This window comes from Harpia harpyja, chromosome 23 (assembly GCF_026419915.1).
Source record: "Harpia harpyja isolate bHarHar1 chromosome 23, bHarHar1 primary haplotype, whole genome shotgun sequence".
Taxonomy (NCBI): domain Eukaryota; kingdom Metazoa; phylum Chordata; class Aves; order Accipitriformes; family Accipitridae; genus Harpia; species Harpia harpyja.
Window position 1 is genome coordinate 15,419,557 of NC_068962.1, and position 20,156 is coordinate 15,439,712.

At 43.1% G+C, this 20,156-nt stretch overlaps 1 protein-coding gene across 4 annotated transcripts in view; it reads left to right on the plus strand.

Moving 5' to 3' along the window:
• The window catches only part of PTPRB (protein tyrosine phosphatase receptor type B), a 63,753-nt gene extending 45,927 nt beyond the window's left edge, over window positions 1-17,826 (plus strand). For 2 of the 4 annotated variants that reach the window (XM_052774636.1, XM_052774637.1), the window contains 15 exons: window positions 28-177; window positions 1,443-1,686; window positions 2,815-2,921; window positions 3,441-3,540; window positions 5,242-5,325; window positions 5,442-5,459; window positions 5,565-5,646; window positions 6,101-6,191; window positions 7,405-7,481; window positions 8,304-8,438; window positions 9,545-9,667; window positions 9,881-10,044; window positions 11,293-11,428; window positions 14,589-14,709; window positions 15,770-17,826. In XM_052774636.1, coding sequence (XP_052630596.1) covers window positions 28-177; window positions 1,443-1,686; window positions 2,815-2,921; window positions 3,441-3,540; window positions 5,242-5,325; window positions 5,442-5,459; window positions 5,565-5,646; window positions 6,101-6,191; window positions 7,405-7,481; window positions 8,304-8,438; window positions 9,545-9,667; window positions 9,881-10,044; window positions 11,293-11,428; window positions 14,589-14,709; window positions 15,770-15,792 — 1,655 coding nt within the window. In that variant the 3' untranslated portion in view covers window positions 15,793-17,826. The other 2 variants (XM_052774638.1, XM_052774635.1) reach the window with 2 other exon arrangements.
• Window positions 17,827-20,156: the final 2,330 nt, after the last annotated feature.

The following is a 20,156-nucleotide window of genomic DNA, read 5'->3' on the forward strand; positions in this document are numbered from 1 at the left end:
TTTTGTTGTTGTTGTTTAATTATGTAGGTCCTCCTCAGCCACCTCCAGACATACGAGTGAACAAAAAAGAGGTGCTGATTACCAAATCCTCCATCAACTTTACTTTTAACTGCAGCTGGTTTAGTGATACTAACGGAGCTGTGAAGTACTTTACTGTGGTTGTGAGAGAGGCTGATGGTAAGTGTCGTGATTTAATACCATTCTCTCTATAGCCTATAGGAGTTACCTGGGGAGGTACACAGCTATCACTAACACAGCAAAGGAGCTTCTCCTCACCTAGTGGCTGAGTTCTATAGAGGTTTTGGGTCTACACCTGCTCCCTAGCCTGGGGACTTAGGAACTCAGTCTTCTCCTCAGAGAGTCAGTAGCAACTGCAGAGCTCAGCCAGAAGCAGTAGTTAGCTTCTGTACTCTAGGTTACGCTCTCATGGATGTTCAGGAAATTTCCACCATAGGAGACTTAGGTTGAATGCCATTGGCAGTGAACACAGAAAAAACTGCCTTGCTGTGCACAGATCTCAAAAGGTAGTTGAAATGTTAGGTGGGAACACTAAGGCAACTGTTTTGGAGAACCTCAATAAGCCATGCTGAGAAGACAAAGGTAGCATCTCCCAGGTGGTGTTTGCTTAGTGAAGAAAATGACTTTGTGTACAGTACTGTAAAACAGAACAGAAATTGCCCTTGTAGCATGCCTGTAAACCTCCCTTTCTGCAGTTGACCTATATGTGACAAAACAAATGGATATCTCAACAATTAATACTTTGTTTTTAGAAGTGGCTTCATTTACTGGCATGCCAGGACATATTTTGTGACCCTTGAGAAAGTTTCTTAATCTCTCTGTCCATCAGCCCTTAGGAAAAAAAGCAGAGATAGTATTTCCACTGGCTACTCTGTCATGTTTGTGCAGACTATAAAGCTCTTTGAGAAAGGTACTACTCATTGCCATGGCTTTGCCTACGTGAGTCTTTTACACATTACTGTGAGTTTCCATCCAGGGGACTCCTGTCATTTCTTATTGCAGCTTTTCTCTCTATACAGTAGACTTGTCAATGTGTGGATTTTTTTTACATGCTTTTTGAAGTAGCTGGTGGTAGGATCCAGGAATCTGGGTCACAGAGATTCCACCAACAGCACAGGAAAAAATGTCATAGCATTGGATTTGACCTGTGCATGCCTATTGCAGCATTGTATCTGGAAAAGTTTTGCTGAGGTCTTGTGAGGAAATCTGTCTGAAGTTTCCCAGAAGAATAATAGCAAGGTTGGTACTAGAAACAAGGTACCCTAACCACTGTAGCTTTGTATTCACAAGGTAGCCTGTGCAGCCTCCAAGAAGCGCTAGAAAGTTGGATAAGAATATGTCTGTCAACAGCTAGAGCCTATAAACTGCATCACATTAATGGCTGTGATACTTAAACCTTCTTTCTCTCTCTGCACGTGATGTAGGTAGTGAAGGACCAAAGCCTGATGAGCAGCACCCATTACCTTCCTACCTGGAGTACAAACACAATGACTCCATACGCATCTACCAGACAAATTATTTTGCCAGTAGATGTGCTGAAAACCCTGACAGTGACTATAAAAGCTTTGACATTAAGCTTGGAGGAGAAATGGAAAATCTGGGAGGAAGGTGTGATCCAGATCAGCAAAAATTCTGCGATGGACCCCTAAAGCCTCGGACTGCTTATAGGTTAGATTTATGTTGGTAGTTGTGCTCTGTCACATTATTAGGCATGGTGCTGGCTGGTTGCTTGGTAGACTTGAGCTTCTGTAGGTTAATAACTGGGTTGTATGGTGTTCTTTGTGTTTCACTGTGAATTTATAAAAGTTTTATCCATGCCCCCACTCCATAGATATGAACCAGTCCTTCACTAGCATGGGAATGATAAGATGAATTATGCACAAAACTCTGTGCAGTGAATAGGTTTATTTATTTCCCTCAACTTGATGGGCAGCTCTCTTATAGCTGCTAAATCTTTCTTTGCAAAGACTTAAGATGGTCAGCTAAGTCAGAAGACTACTCAACAGGAGAAGGCAAGGATGCTTCACTCACTCTGTTTGGCACCACTACCCCACACCAGTCCTTTTGAACAAGCTAGAAAAACCTGGAGGTTATTCTAACCTGTGGCACCATGCCCAGGCTCCAGAGCTAGGCCCATGTTAGCTGTAGGGTGTAGACCAGGCTCAGCAGTTATGTGGGCTGTGAGACCAAATGTGAGCTCCGGTGCAGCTCAGTCACGCCCTTCCCGCAGGCAAACACTCTCCCAAGAGGTCTGCAAGCTGATCACTGGACCATATTGGACAGAAGGCACCTGCCAGGCAGTGCACATCATGGCTCTCAGCTTCTTCATCATCAAGATAGTGCTACCCTACCACAGTCTGCTCTCATTAGGGCACGTTTCCCAAAAATTCAGACCAGGAAATGCCCAGGTTAGCAGGAGAACTAAGACAACTGTAACATTTCTCCATTAGCAGAGCCCTGCCCAGCCACGTGAAGGGAAAACATCCCCACCAAGAAGCATTTCTGAGTCCTCTCTCCACTGCAGCTTCTGTTAGTCCTGCCTTCAGGCACGGTCAGGCTGTGTGTGCCAGCAGCCAGAGCCCCATCTGTCACCTCTGCCAGGGTACCTGAGAGCTCTCCACCTGCACTAGCTGGGCTCCCCCAGCTATAGTTTTTAACTAAGGTGCCCACATTAAGAACTGTCTGTGGTCAGTGGAAAGGTTTTAGTTCTCTCTAAGGGGCAAATGAGTTCTTACTTTTCTGCTGTTGGTTCTGAACATCTGATGAGCTCTAACTATAAAGGTACTGGTTTTTTAGGATCAGCATACGGGCTTTTACACAGCTCTTCAGTGAAGACCCAAAGGAACTCCCTAAACCGCTCTTTACAGACACCTTCTTCTCTTTACCGATCACTACAGAGGCAGGTTAGTTTCAGGCTTGTTTTTCAATGACTGTAGCATGTGATTATATATTGTGCCTCAGAACACTCTGGATCCAGAACTATTTGCAAGGAGTGGAACAAAACCAGATTGTTGTGCATGTCCTGAAGGCTGCTCTGAAATGAGGCTGGAGCTGTGGCTTATCCAGCCTTAGTTTGAAAATTCAGAGGATTGCTTGATGCAGCTGCTGACAGTAAAGGAAAGGGTGAACGCTCAGTGACGCTATCACCAAGAAAGCTTCAAAGTGCAAGAGAACCAAACTCTCATATAATGGGTCTGTGCTTTCTTTTACTGTGGTTGGAAGTCAAAGATTTTGTGTAATGTTTGGAAAAAATAAGGACAGAAAATCAAGGGCAGGTTTTAGCTAAGTGTTTAAATGCCTTGCATTTCCTTATATTTAACTATTTTCTTTAGCTGATAATAATATATCTCCTGAAAGTTACTGATTCTTTGATTCTTCGTACCTTTTCCTCAAGATATATAAATACACTGTTTTGTTTCTAGAGCCTCTGTTTGGAATTATTGAAGGTGTGAGTGCTGGCTTGTTTCTGATTGTGATGTTAGTGGCTGTTACTGCTTTATTTGTCTGCAGACAAAAAGTTAGGTAAGTTGAGTCCCTTTATCAGTCTCCGTTATTGAAGTCAGGTCGAATTATATTCATTTAAGCAATACAATATTTAAAGCGTGGAGGAATGCACTGAACTATTTGACAGATAAAAATCTATGTCCCCCAGCATCTTTACACACTAAGTATAGAACTAATGACTTACATATTAAGAGATCTATATATTCTTGATTCAGATACCTACTGATGTTAGTCAGGATTATCTCATAGAAGATCCTTGTAACTTTTAGTTTTCAGTAGGAGTCTGAATATTTCTGAACCACTGGTTTATCATTCAAACTGAATGTCTTTTGTCAAAAATGAAATGTTTCAAATTCATTTCATCTACATTGTAGATTGGAAGCTCTTGAAACTGTTCATTTAGACTTTATCATTTCAGTTCAAAAATCTTAAGGTGTGGCATTACCTCAAGTGTCCAAAAGATTAGTTCAAACTTTACTTATTTTTTTGTCAATTATAGTTGTATATTTCCCATTATAGATGAATCTTAAATAATGAATTTTAAATGTATTTTTAAAAAGTGAAATACTCTATCTCAACTTTGAAAAATTTAAACCATTTTGCATGACTGAAAGAGATATGATATTATTGATGTGAAATTCCTTGTGGTTTCTGAAATAAAAAAAAATCAACATTTCCATTATGTGTGAGTCTCTGGAAGTCTGAAATTCAGTTCTTTTACTGATACAAGATTAGGTCTATTTTGTTTTGAATTTGCTTTTCAGATGCCAGAATTTCACATTGAAAAAACATGTTTTCTGACTAGTCGTAGCTTTTAGCTGGAATGGATTTACCCTTTAGCAATGCTATTCTTAGGCTCTATGAACAAATTCAGTGTATTCCTCTATATGCCATCCAAAAAAAAGAGGCATAAATCATTAGCAATAGTAAATAAAGTCTGCTATTGCATGTATAGACTTGTGCACTCCTAACCATCTCAGTACACAGAGCATGAACAGAGTGCAGATTGATGTGTTTTCCACCTTGCACATCTCATTGCATTTTTTTAGTGTAGATAACCTTCAGATAGAGTGTGGTTTCTTCTTGTGAGTTAAATACCCAGCAGGACTGCAAGTATACCAGTATGGTTTTCCCTCAACATACATAAAGAGAAAGCATTCTCTAAGGGAAGTGTGTTGAAGGAGGAGAAGGCAGTGAAAGGATACTAACCGTATGGAGTCAGTACCACTTCTGCGGCTTTCCCAAAGCCTACTGTGGTACTGCCACTTACTCCTGCTATGAACCTGGGCATCTCCTAGAGACCTGGTCTGCAGAGTGGATGTGCTGGAAGCTGTAGACCTTTTACAGCTCTGAAAATCTACCTACATATTCCTCTCTGCATGTAGAGAATCAACCAATTATTTAGGGCCCGTCTTAGCATAGGACACCTTCCGTAATGATAGACTGGGCTGTGAGTGTTTCAGAGCAAGAAGAAAGTTGTATTGCCTGTGCACATGCATACACTCCACATCACTATTACCAAACTGAAATACAAGAAAACTCTGTGCCACAGCTAAAAGCAATGTCACAAATCAAATCAGAGACACAAATCAAAACAGACTCTCTTAAATTCCTTTTTTCCGACTTACCAACTTTTTTCCAATGTAAATTATGTTATTGGCAGCTCTTACCAGTATCAGAACATAACGGTAAAACAGAATACCTTCCTTTTTATTCCAGCAATGGCCACGAGAGACCTACAGCAAGGCTGAGCATTCGCAGGGACAGGCCACTGTCAGTCCATCTGAACTTGGGCCAAAAAGGGTAACATCAAAAGTTTTGTTTCTAAGAGCAGTATTTTAACATGGCATCATGGATGAACAGTCCCATCTGGTCACTCACTGATGAAGTGTTTCTTTTTCTTTTGAAATCATTTCTAGGAACCGGAAAACTTCCAGGTAAAAAGAAAAAATTAATACCTAAAAAAACTTCTTGATAACCAACTGGATAAATTATGACTGTGATTCATCCTGTGATTTTCTTCCTCCTGTTGAATATTTTAGTCCGATCAAAGTCAGTCATTTTGAAGCACACTTCACCAAACTTCAAGCAGACTCCAACTACCTCCTGTCCAAGGAGTATGAGGTGGGATCCTAACCTAAGCAAAGGACTTGCTTTATGAAGGGGCGGGCTGGCTGAATCAATGGGTTAGAAAGGCCTGCATTTGTTTGTCTTATTCACACAAGTCCAAATAAGTTTGAGAGTCTCACCCGAACTCCAATTTTCCTAGTGCAGAAACCAGCTCTTATTTGGCATAGCATATTCTGGTTAGCAGCCTCTGCCTGATACCTATCTGGCTGAGGTCAGGAGCATTCATTTGTGTGGCACATCTGTGTGATAAAGCATGGAAAGCACCTGCCAGCCATGTGCTTGCTTTAAACCAGTACGATTAGCTATTTAATTTCAGTTTGTTTTTTGAAAAAAAAAACACCCATTCTCTGTCCGTGGCCTTTGAGAGCTCATAAGTACTGTGTCCTCCTGTGTTGTCACGTCCTTTAATTATTTTCACCTCACATTTTATTCCTACTTTTTTTTGCAGGACTTGAAAGATGTGGGTCGAAACCAGACATGTGACATAGCGCTTCTGCCAGAGAACAGAGGGAAGAATCGATACAATAATATATTGCCCTGTGAGTTTTAGGTTTGGTTGTGTAATATTACATCACACCAGCTATTTTTCACTTTTTTCAGCAAGCCTAGTGGAAAAGAGAGTGCAGCCAATCCCTTCCCTCCTCCCTGTCAGAGATGAAATACCTCTGCCAGCTCAGGTTCTGGTGCTTGGAGGCAGATGATGTATGGCCCTGAATGGCTTCACACAGACCAGTAATTTCATTTCACACTAGAGGTGTAATGGCTAGTGTTCAGTCTAGAGAGAAAAAGCTCCAGCTATTAGGGCCGTTCAGTCACTGCTGATAACAAGGATAGTAGAAATAACAGTAGGGTTGTTTACATACAGGGTATCATCCATTCATTGCTTTTTGACAGCCTTGCCAAATCTTTCTTCTTCAGAGGACACAGCAAACCTACTATACAATGTAAAGCTAGTGTGGTTCTGGTTCTGCATGGTAAGACACACATGTAAGGTTAGCCCTGTTCTCCTGAGGCAAGACCTGCCATTGAGAGTTTACTCCTTTAATCTCCTGTCTGGCAGTTTTGGAGGTAACGTGCTGTGCATCTAGGAGGAACACCACATGACTTGCTGTTCCACATGCTGCCCTGCTGCTGGATGTGGTATGTGCTTGGAGCACAGCTTCACAGCATCTCCTGTGTTCTGCCTGCCGTGCCAGGCTGGGGAGCATGCCCATGATGTACAAGAAACAACACCTGCCTGAGATCCAGCATGGCATTATCTCATGAATCAGTGACCTGGTGGCTTAGGCATTCTGTATCTCTCTACAGAGGGTTCTCTACCCAGGGAATATGGTTAGCCTGCTCACACATTAGCTTGGGAGCTGTGCAGACCACTGAAGTACTACCGCTCTTTCAAGGGCAGTGCTGGGCATTGCTCTCCAGTACAGCGCACTGCTGTCAGGATCAAAGAAGGATGCTGTTGTGGCTCTTTTGTTGCCATAACAAATCCTGTGCAACTCAGCAGAGGAATTTTGGGATGTTAACTGCTTCCTTCTCGTCCATCCATCCATCTCCTAGTCTTTGGAACACTCCACAGCACTCATGGATGAAAGAGGCAGTACAAATATAAACAGTTATCCCTCTAAATTAGCCCTCTATATAAAATCCTTGTAATAATGCTGCCAGTCCTTTCACAAATGCATTTCTGTAAATGGGAGAGGGACTGATAATCAAGACCTAGTCATAAGCCTCCTGTAATCAATTTCTTCGTAGATGACACATCAAGAGTGAAGCTTTCCAATGTGGACGATGACCCTTGCTCAGACTACATTAATGCAAGCTACATACCAGTAAGTGACTCAAGGATGGTATTTTACAGTCCTCCCTCCAGTGTTAATTTGTCCTTCATCTAAAACTGAATATAAAGCTGGATGCTTAAGGCTCCCCTCCCCCTTCATTTATTCACTTGAGCTAAAAGTCTGAGAACTCATTTTGTGGGTGTGCTGAAAGGCTGTGTCTGACTGCCATTAAGTTAACTGTGAGTGATTTACCCAGCACTTAAGGATTCTTGGATTGCTATAGTTATGTAAGATAGCAGGTCTAATTGGCCAAGGACACATTTTTAAAGGTCACTGGTTTTATACAGTGTCCACAACAACTGTAGCTATCACTCCAGGTGGCATCCTCATTGTGGAGCTGTAGCTCATCCTGACAATGTTGGCACCATGCAGGATGGTGAAACTGGCTGAGATTAAAATAATGCCCTTTGCCAAAGAGTTGTGATTGATAATAGCAGTGGCTTTAGCAATCCAGATTTCAAGCCAGAACTTAGCTAATTTATTAAAAACAGTAAATAAAACAAAACCCCCGAGTAGTTCCAAAATTGCTTGAGACTGTGCTGAACACAATAGAACAATGAAAAGCTTTGACTGCCACAAAAGGAACAGTATTTAGATACACTGCCGCAGTCTCTTCCTTTTCTCTGCTCCAAGCAGCCTTCTGTTTCCAGGTCCAAGCTGGTTCCAGGTCCAACAATTCAGCTCTCCAAACTATTGTCCCAGCAAGGGCATTGTTGCTGCAGAGTCCTGGCTGCAACCCCATGGCTTGTTCAGTTGCTAGAAGATCTTTTTTTCTCCCTTTATGAAAACTAATGGAGTTCTCTTTACTTGCAGGGCAATAATTTCCGCAGGGAATACATAGCGACTCAGGGCCCTTTGCCTGGCACCAAAGATGAGTTCTGGAAGATGGCATGGGAGCAAAATGTTCACAATATTGTCATGGTAACCCAGTGCGTTGAGAAGGGCCGGGTGAGCAGTGACTCTTCATTGTTATTAATGACTGTTTTAACATCTATTAAAAGTTTAAGCTTATTGTTTGCATCACACTAATGCCAAAGGCCCCAGTCAAGGAGATAGATACACAGTAAGAGATAAGAGATATAATCTAAAGACTGGGGACAGATTAAGGCTGTGAAGTGAGGATGCAGTGACCATCCCAAGATCGTGCAGCGTGTCAAGGCTAGAGTTAGGAACAGAGCTCGGTGCTTCTGGTCTCTAATCCAGGACTTTGCTCACTAGTACTAATATAATCCCCTTGAGCATGCAGAAGGACAACCACCAGCAAAAAATGCCTGCTTATCACATCAACTCTGGTCAACTTACTACTTTAAATATAAGCTCTAGAGAGCAAATGTTGATCATTAAATACATGGAATTCTCTCTGATGCATAAGCCCTGATGTAGTAAGCAAGGACACCACTTATGCACTTAACAGTCTTACTGAGTGCAAGTGTAGGTAGGTTATTTAGCTGTCTCAGCAATCCACCCCCCCCAGGTATGACCTCATCCTGCACCCTTTGTAAGACAGGGACTAGATCTGTAAAAAGATTACACAAACTTGAAGTAGTGATCATCTAGTGGCACATATGGGGATATTTCCTTTCAGTTCACCATTTTTTCTTGAGGAGATGGGGAAAGCAGATGCAGGACAGGCAGCCACATGTCTCCTGACCTCACTGGCTGAGTGGGACTGCACTGTCATGTCTCAGCAAGAGGTGGGGAAGCGGGCACTGGAGGCACTAGTTCTCATCCTAGCAGAGCTCTGAGAAGACTTGGTGTAGAAAATGTTGTGGCATCCAGAAGAGGGCATCAGTGAAATGCTTCCCATTCGCCCCATCACAGACATCTGTGATGAGAACTTCCACTTCCCAGCCCCATCCTAGCCCATTCCCATTGCAGGCCCTGTTTGTTGAGCTGACATGGTGGGGGTTGGCATCTTGCTCTGAATGCAGCTATTGCCTTTTCCTTCATCCTCAGGCACAGGAGGTCTGAAGTCTGCTTCTGCCAGTGCTGGATGGAGGCATTGTTTACAGCTGTTACGGACAATAAATCTGTCTTTTTCTGTGTCCCTGTAGGTGAAGTGTGATCACTACTGGCCCCTTGACCAGGATTCCTTGTACTATGGAGACCTAATCGTTGAGATGCTGTCTGAATCCGTGCTCCCAGAATGGACAATACGAGAGTTTAAAATCTGCAGTGTATGTTTGTGTTAATCTTTTTTTATAAAAAAATTAATTGGCTTAAAACCACTTGCAAGGCTAAATTAGGAAGGTTTCTTCTGCTGTAGCACAGTTGCATCATGCCCAGCTCATCTCTGGTGGCAGCTGTGGCATTTGCTCTGAAGGTGCATGTTGTGTGTGTCCCCTCCTCTCTTGTCTGTTCTGGTGACCTACACTTTTGTATCCCAACAGGAAGAGCAGCTTGACTCAACAAGGCTCATTCGTCACTTCCACTACACTGTCTGGCCAGATCATGGTGTGCCAGAGACCACCCAGTCCCTGATCCAGTTTGTCAGAACTGTAAGGGATTATATCAACAGGACCCCAGACACAGGACCAACTATTGTGCACTGCAGGTATGTGCAGCAGCAAAAGGTCAGCGACACAGAGCCTTTGTGCATACCCTCGGGAAGATCCCAAATCCCTGTTAGGCCATGGGCAGCCACAGAACCTGAGACAGCTGATGGGCTTAAGTCTCCAGATACATCAGAGCAGCATTCCCAAGGCATATGCACTTGCTCACAACCTCACCCTCGAGATGCCCCAAAAATGACTCTCAGGGAACCACTGTGTCTCTGTGGGACCACTGGAGAGCACTAAAGGTGTCAGCAGCTGCCACTGCTCATAAGCTTTTGCACTCTTAAATTGCCTGTGTGCTGCTGTTGCGGCCCAACATCTGAATCACAAAGGGGTGTTCTGAAAAGGTAAGATATACCCAGGGGTGAATCTGACTATGTATGGATGTTGAGACTAGCTGGAGATCCATCCTTTCCTCCATTCTGCCTGAGACTCCCTCTCCTTACTGCCTTCTCGTGCTCTTCTGCTATTGTGCCATCTCTGGCAGCCATAGGGCTGCAGTTTTTCCTCTGCTCTGTGATCCACCCGTACACACGTATACAAAAAAGGCAAAACTGGACTGCCCGATCCATGATCCACTGGCCAGCTGCAGCAGAATATAGGGTTACAGAGTGAGAGAGTGCAGTGTGGTGCTGTGTGTATCTTCTGATAAAGCCATATGCTCACTGGTACTACCTGAAAGTAGTATCTGTCCCCTCCACCCATTACCTGGGCTGAGGCATGTATCTTACATGACCCCACCTGTGTCTGCCTGTACATGATGTGCTGCAACATGTCAGATGTCTACTGTATCACCGACCGGTCAACTTTCCTCTTCCCAGCCTCCTGTCTCCAAACCCCACCTCCCAGCATTTTAGCTACTGGGGACTCTGGGATACTTTGCCTTACTCTGCCCTTCCGCAAGGCACAAGCCAACTGATCTTTTAGAATCAAGCCTACTTGTTCATCAGTGGAGAGAAGAGGTTTAGAAGTTACAGTCAGGTGCAGTCTCTCAGTGTATCTATCTCGATGACTGAGTTAATCCATAACAGAAAGCAGTGTGGGCAGTAGCAGAGATACCTCTACCATTGCTATCCTTTCCTCCTTCCTAAAGAAATTCCACCGTAAAGTATTTGAAGTCCCAGACATGCCATTTGAACAATGAGCTTCTCACCCTGGATATCTGAACTTTACAAAAGTATCACGTGAAGACAGTGAATGCTTTGATCCATCTCCTTTTAAATCTTTTGGGTTGTTTTCTTTTCCAGTGCTGGTGTTGGCAGGACTGGCACATTCATTGCACTGGACCGAATTCTGCAGCAGCTGGATTCAAAGGACACTGTCGACATTTATGCAGCAGTACATGATCTAAGGCTTCACCGGGTTCACATGGTTCAGACAGAGGTAAGTTTTAAATAGCCAAATACAGCCTTTAAATACAGCAACACCAGCTGCAGTATATAATAATCAATCTCTCATCTTAAAGGCTCTCAAAGCACTTCACAGTTACTCCACTGTAAAATACTAGTTAGATATATTTTAGCTCTGTGACAATTTCTAGTTCAGGATTGGCTCTCATACAGTGGGTCCAAACCATAACAAGTGGTAGCTATGCTTCCTATAGATTTCTCCTGTTGGCACTGGCCCACAATCACCCCAGCAGTGTTATGCAGCTTAACAGCACATTGTTGTGCTAGTGCAGTGTCCAGTAAATGAGCTTTGAGCAGAGTTAGGTCCTTCAGGGATGGGTTTGGAAGACAAGCCTGAACCAGACAGATAGGTTGACATAATAGGGAAAAGGAATGGAGAGCAGAGAAAATTAGATGTACGTAATTTTAAAACTCTAAGCACTGTGACCTTGTGGCTCTGCAGTTCATTTTTTATTGAGCTGCTCTATCATTTTCATTAACAGTATTGGAAAGTTGATCAGCATTCTCCTAACATACTATGCAAAAGCAAGTACATTTATTCTCGAAGTGCAGAAAGAGTACGTGTTTGGGATTTCTTTCTATGCTTTTAAAGCTGCAAGAAAATCACTTTACACTAATAGCAGCTAAACACTTAGGAGCTGATTTAATAAAGGCGAGTTGTGGAGGCAGTCTTTACACTTTGGCTGTGAACTGTTAATAGAGGAATCGGAACAAGTTTGATGGGTCTGCCTGTAGCTTGATACTAATGGAGCTCTCTTGCAATTTGGAAATGAAAATATCAGTGGCAGCGCTTCCTGATAGATGTAAAATTCATACATGGGTATAAAGAGAGTCTCAACAGGGAATGCAGAAGAGATTTCCTGGAACTATCTTAAACACAGAAGACCTCCTGTTGAAGGGGGAGGCAGATTTTCAGCCTGGTCTGGGTATCCTCAGAGACAGATCCATCTTACCTTCTACATTCCTATCAACCGTAGTCAGCAAAGGCAGACAGGCATCTCAGGAGGGTGGCTCTTTTTCCCTAGTTGGAAAAAAGAGGCAACTACCTCAAGAACCTAAATTTGACACCAGGCTTATAGACAACCAAAGTTGTGTGATACAAAGCCCACCTTTGGCATGAGCTTCACATGACATCTAAGTCAAAAGGCAGCCAGACCCAAGCAGAATATCTACAGCAATAATGAGGAGGACCCCACCTTCCCACTACCAGCACTACATGCACTTCTGCCCCAATAGCAGTGGCTCAAGTCTTACCCAGATCCCTGTTGTAACCAGTCCTGCCCCTGGAAGAATTCACAGTCAGCATCCCAGAGACAGGTTGACGGAAATCTTTTGCAGCTCACATGTACTCATCCCACTTGAGCTGTAGCATGCTTGTAGACTGACCATGTAGCTGTGTCAGTGCACAGCCACTGAGCTGCTATATTCTCAGCAAGCCTTATTAAACTGAACTGTCAGTTGCATCTGTATATCGTTTCTGATTTGGACCTGCCTTTCATCAAGGTAGCTTGGAGCACAAGCAATGCAATCTCTCATCCTCCTGCAAGAAAATGAAGTAAATTTATTCTGGAGTTTTATGATGATTCAAAGTTTGCAATTAGCTGTGAATTATGAAGTAATTCTTACACATCTTTTAAGAAAAAGTAAAGGAGATGGGGAGAGGGGGAAGAAAAGTCCACGCCACAAACTCCAATGTGTTTGAAGACCCTAGCTCCTTCTGTTACTGTTCATGTCTTGGCTTCCACAATCTGTTTGGAGGTTGAGATAAAAGCTAGGTCCCCATCTGTTGATGTGGTGGAAGCCAAATCCCACTGGGGAGCACAGGCCGGCAAATAGGACTGTTTGCAATGAGATGCTCCAGCCAAAGGTCACAGCACCGTCCTGCTTGACATTATGCAGTCACAGTAAAACAGCAGCAATAAAACACTGCCCCTGCTTTAGACTTGGCTGAAAGCTGTTTAAGACAAGAGACTGCCCCTGGAGACATGCAGGGGAGTAACAACAAAACTGTGTCCATCAGCTCAAAAGGCAGGGGACTCAGCACAGCAGCTGTAACACAGGCAGAGAAGCTGTCCACCATTTCAGTCCCAAGTGGTCTCTGCCAAAGGAAGTCTCCATGCCTTGGCCAACTTTCCACCGAATTGGTGGGTGGGGTGCAGGATTCTGCTCCACAGAGACAGCAGCCATATGTGCATAACAGCAAGCATCCTCACTTCCCCAGAGCCAGAGCACTGAGAAAAATGCACAGAGCAGTAGCTGAATTTCTTGTGAAAAATAAGGAAAGAAGATGTAGGGGGAGAAAATGCATATGCTTTGAAATTATGTCTTTGAGATAAAGTAATATTAAAAAGGTACACCATGATATATAAAGATGCTCGGCCTAATTTTGGGGTACCTTGCTACACTAATCAAAAAACAGTAATGACCCATGTCATAAACCACAAAGACTAGCAAAGCATGGGGATTTAACAACCTGTTCTATCTAGGTAGTTTGATAAATAGTCAATAACATGCTGACTCTCCCTACTTTGGTTATGAATGTCATCTTAGCTCCCTTCTATGAATGGCACTCTTCAGAAAAGACAGTCTGTCATTCACTGCATAGTCAGAAGCAATCTTACAACTTATATTGGATCAAAAAAATACTGCTTTTGCCAGAAAATTTGGGTTCATCGAAGTTCTGTGACATATTTATATATTACAATAAAATTCTGTGGAGAAGACTTACTTTCAGAACAAAAAAATCAGGAAATTGTTTGTGTCTTCTGTGTGCTTCCCTGCACATATTAATTCTGTTACATGTACTTTATACCAAAGCATTCAGAAGTAGCTATCCAACACAGCATCGTGTCAAATTATGCCTTACAGTTGATAAGAGCCTTCACTCATGACAGGATCCGTCAAAACATATTATGTTCATTTATGTTCTACTGGTAGCATTTCTGAAAACAGGTGATCACAAAACTTTACTGTATTACTAGTGTGAAAAGGAGATTAATTCTAGAAGTATATTTTCATTTTTAACACTACCCTTGATTTTGTGCGAGGGAGTTGGCCTGTAATGATTTTTCACAGTACAGAAAATTAAATTACAAAATTTCCAAGAATGACTTAAAAAAAAAATTCTTTTGCAGTGTCAATATGTGTATCTACATCAATGTGTGAGAGATGTGTTAAGAGCCAGAAAACTTCGCGGTGAACAAGAAAATCCCTTGTTTCCAATATATGAAAATGTGAATCCAGAGTATCACAGAGGTAAGTGCAAGTTTATCAAATTGTAAAATGTTTCAAACGTAATAGCTCATTGACAATGTAATTGAGGGGGAAAATTGTGCTATCCTTTGCCATCAATTTTTGTTCTTTCCTGGACCTTCATTTGTTCACTCCTCTGCTCTTGTCACTCTTGCAATTGCATCTTTGTTTCCTTCATTAGTAGTCATTATAACATCTCTTCCTGCTCCTACCTTACCTTCATGCTCTCCGTGTCTCACACGTCACGATACCTCTGCTGTTGGGGGAACTGAATCCCTTCCCTATCATGATACTGGCTTCCTACTTTACCTCACCAGTGTTTACACCATCCACTTTTAAGCACACCGAGGCCACTGGCTGGGCTCACTGGGGTCTTCTGTCATTCACAGAGTTCGATTTCTCTCCTGAATCACCCTCATTTGCTCTTGACCATACAGGCGGCCTTAGGAGACTTCCCATCTGCCTTGACTGGATAATGGAGGTGTCCAAGGCTGTGCTCTTTCTTTCTCCCCCAGCTCTCCATCCTTGTAGGCTCTTTTTCCTAGCCTGTATCCAGTCCCTTGGTGATAACAGTTGCAGGAGTAGCAAACCTGGCACTAGCACTGCCCTTCACCTCCTGTTCTTATGGCCAGAGGACCAGTCTGGAGAAGCTGTAAGCAGAGGTGGCCTGTGTGTCCTGGTAGAGCTGATTCCTAAGGGCTGTAGAAGTTTTCAGAGTCAGACAGCAGGATCTCGGTAGCTCCTCAAATTTGGACATTAGGAATTGAGATTATATGATGAGAGATGAAAATAATTTTCTTGATCTAGCCTGTAGAAATCAGAGTTGTCATCAACAGGTAGAGCAGGCTTGGAGGAGGCCAAGGACTGAAACAACCAGGGTTCCACAAGTCGGGAGTGCCAGCAAAAGCAGAGGTGGGGTCTGCTCTTTAGCAGTCACATCAGTCACCAGCCAGCACTGCTGCCACACAACCACCTTCCAGAGCACTGTAGTCAGCTGGCAGAGTTGAACATGAAGCCACCTGGGGTGTTTTAATTTTCTAATCTCAGTTTTCCTTGCTTTCAGATGCTGTTTATTCAAGGCACTAAGAATGTTACAGACACCTGCTTTTGTGACCACATTTGTTAACTAGGGGTTTTGTTTGGGTTTTTTTATGTATGTATTTCATGCACTAGAAAGGTGCCAGACCTTTCTGTTGAGACTGTGTATAATTTATTGGTCTGGTGATTTTTTTAAAGATATATAATTTAAGTGTAATAGATATTAATGTATATAGTTGTATTTTGGCATTATGTAAATATGTATTTTTTCTGTATTGTTTATATTAATATTAAGCTTCAGATAATAGTATTTTTTTCTTATCACAGTTTTTATGAACTGTTCTACATAAACTATTTTAAATTGTATGGCTAACAGGACTGCTGCGTTTAGGGCAGTATTAGCATATAACACACAGGAAAAATCCTATAAGAGGAGAACCTCATTTTTTTTAACTAGTTCAGTGTTTGTGAGATGAAATAAGCTACTATTAAGCAAGGGAACAGTAGTCCTGTATAGGAATTACAATGCTACTCTACAGTTTAAACTTACTGCTTTTGATCTGACAAAAATGGGTATAACCCATAACACAATGGCATACCTTTTACAGAACTCATTAACAGCCGAGCAAAACAGGGTCCACCTCACTAGAAGCAACTGTTTCAGTCTAATGTGACATACATAGTAGAGAAATATCAAACAACATATGCTGCCATGAAGTCTAGCAGACCTTTCCCCCCCTACATGGTTTGAGGGGAGACAGGTCACATATTCTGATTTCTTTACACTGGTTTAAGAGAGCAGAATCAGACCACAGCCTGTGTCTGTGCATTTTCACGTGCATATAGTTATAATAAGAAAGGTGTTCAAGGAAACGCCTCAGATGACATACATGTTAACAAACAGACCTGTAAGGATGTGAAGTCTGGCAGCTTCCATAGCTCATTAAAAACAATGCTGTACCATGCTAAAAAAGTACAGAGATTATAAACGTATTGAAATAAAGACATATAAAGGTATATATCCCACAGTTTACACAACTGGCTTTGGCCTTAAGCTGCTTGCGGCATAGCTTCCTTGGCCCAAGTGTTGGTCTCCTTTGAATGCCACTTGCTTTTGCAAAGGGCAAGCATGGCCCCAGCATGTCTGCATAGAAAGACTCCTGCACTTAGGTGTTGCCTGATGTCACCACCACAAAGGCAGTTGGAATAGAAAAAGGCTCATCAGTAAATAGAGGGATGTAGGCTGGCAGGGCTGTGCTAATCATTGGATGACTCAAAGCATTTAGTGATTAGCAAGAAGTACAATCGAAGAGCACTCAGCAGGTATCCTGCCCAGCCAAGTGGATTAGGCACATCCTCTCTCCTCTGCAAAGAGGCTTCTCATTCAAGGGACTGAACACTCTGTTCAGCTATTCTTTGTCTTTATAAAATGCTCTTCAAACAAATAGAGAAGAGGCAGTACACAGTTCTCCATCACAAAAAGAAGGAAGGGCTTGATAGTTCTCATTTCGTGTATCTACCCATACTTTACCTAGAGAAAACTTAGCCTGCTGCTGAAGACAAGTGCCTAAATTCCACTTTTATTTTGGAGATAAATAAATATTTCTGAAGGCCTTCTGAGAACCAGCCAGTACACCTAAGTGCCTAACTGATGAACTGCTGTGGCCCTGGGCCAAGACTATTGTGATTTCACTATGGTATATTGGAGCCGCACTCTCCTTGTGGTAGGAACACCATAGCACTGATGGCTGAAGAAATCTGCTAGGCAGCTCTGACGTAGTTTTCTTAGATCGTTCCAAAGCAGAACCAGCAGGACTATGCACACCCATGTCACTCTGTTTTTTCTAGAGAGCAGCAAACAGCCTGATGGTCACTCTTCCTTCCTGCTCCATCTGGAGTCTCATCCTTTCTTGACCAAATACACTTGCGTGCCTCAGAATCATAGAATCATTTAGGTTGGAAAAGACCTTCAAGATCATCAAGTCCTACCATCATCCATGCCCACTAAACCATGTTATGGAGTACCCCGTCTATGTGCTTTTTGAATACCTCCAGGGATGGTGACTCAACCACTTCCCTGGGCAGCCTGACAACCCTCTCAGTAAAAAAAATTTTCCTAATATCCAGCTTAAATCTCCCTTGCCGCAACTTGAGGCCATTTCCTCTTGTCCTATCTCCAGCCACCTGACAGAAGAGACCAGCACTCACCTCAGTACAACCCCCTTTCAGGTAGTTGTAGAGAGCGATAAGGTCTCCCCTCAGCCTCCTCTTCTCCAGGCTAAACAGCCCCAGCTCCCTCAGCCGCTCCTCATCAGACTTGTGCTCCAGGCCCCTCACCAGCTCCGTTGCCCTTCTCTGGACACGCTCCAGCAGCTCAATGTCTTTCCTGTAGTGAGGTGCCCAAAACTGAACACAGGACTCGAGGTGTCACCTCACCAGTGCCCAGTACAGGGGGACGATCACCTCCCTGCTCCTGCTGGCCACACGATTTCTGATACAGGCCAGGATGCCGTTGGCCTTCTTGGCCACCTGGGCACACTGCTGGCTCATATTCAGCCGGCTGTCAACCAGCACGCCCAGGTCTTTCTCTGCCGGGCAGCTTTCCAGCCACTCTTCCCCAAGCCTGTAGCGCTGCATGGGGTTGTTGAGACCCAAGTGCAGGACCCGGCACTTGGCCTTGTTGAACCTCACACAGCTGGCGTCAGCCCATCGATCCAGCCTGTCCAGATCCCTCTGTAGAGCCTCCCTACCCTCAAGCGGATCAACCCTCCCTCCCAATTTGGTGTCGTCTGCAAACTTGCTGAGGGTGCGCTCAATCCCCTCATCCAAATCATCGATAAAGATATTAAACAGAACTGGCCCCAACACGAGCCCTGGGGAACACCACTTGTGACCCGCCGCCAACCGGATTTCACCCCATTCACCACAACCTCGTCCATCCAGCCAGTTTTTCACCCAGCGAAGAGTACACTTATCCAAGCCATGAGATGCCAGTTTCTCAAGGAGTATGCCATGAGAGACAGTGTCAAAGGCCTTGCTGAAATATCAGCTTTCACAGCTACTCAGCACATATAAGCTTGATTAACCTTTTAGTTGTCTGTGTATGAAAATACTGCTCATTCATCTTGTACATCCTCTTTGGCCCCACACAAACCTCAAGATTCACCACCCTTAGTGGGATCTGAAGAAGAAGGGAAGTACCATTATAGTGGAAGCCATTTTCACAGTGGGAAATAGAAGCAAAACCACAAAGAAATGTGCAAATTTTCTGCAAGCCCCTTTTTTCTCTGTTTCCTTTGCTAGATAGACTCTAGGTTAGCTAGGAAGGACAAACAAGTATGGCAGCTTTAGATCGATCATTGACCCTGTTAATAACAGCTGAACTTAGGGTATCACGAAAATTGCCATTGTGTTACGTGCGCTGCATTTAGTCCTTTCTTTTTGCCACGGTAGCTGAGGAATGAAGATCACCATATTAGTTACCAGCAGTACAATTACACTGTGAAGACGTACCAAATGTACCCTATAAATTATCTCACGCTATATATATCACTGTGTCATTTTTTATGCTAAGGGAAATGGAACTCGCTCAATAATATATGGTCTGAGGGCAAAAGTCTGATTGTATACTATGTATGCATTTTGTTCATCATTTTCAGAAAGACACACATGGTTCTGCTCTTTATTTTAACATCATTGTTTCTCAGCTCCCTCCTCCGCACCTACAGAGTTCACAAATGTGCACCCAAAATGATGATGTCATAGCAGACAGCTATTTTCATCTTTTCTCTCAGCTAATAATGGACGCAGTTCATAAGCTGCTTCTTTCTCATCACTTAATAACATGACAGATGACCTTAAACACTCTGGCACAATGCTCTTGAGCAGCTTTACATCTCTGCCTAGCTAGGTCACGCGTGAGACTGTACACACACACATTATTGCTCTGGCTCTGCTTTCTAGCCAATTCTGCTCATAGGAAACCAGTGTAAATCCACTGAGAATAAGTAAAAAGTATCTATGTAGCATTTTGTTAATGTATGTATGTAAGACACCTACTTATCAGTATAATTAATTATATTTACTGTGCCTCTAAGCTGAATAACAGGACTGATGGGAAATTGTTAATGTAACAAGAATGGACTTGAAGGAGCCTGTGTTTCTGAACAAAGACAGCTCTTAAGGAAAAAGACATCCTTTGCTGAAGAGGATGTTTCTGTTTTGAATGTCCATGAATGATGTTCAGAATTCCCTTCTTGATGTTTCCTGATAATAATGTTATAAAGCAAGGCTAGTGTTGTCGCTGATCCATAAGCTAAGATTTGCACACTTGGAGCCCAGTCCTGTGAATCTCTGCATTGTCCACAAAGCTACCTGAGTACTTTCATGGAAGTCAACTGGAATGCTTGCCT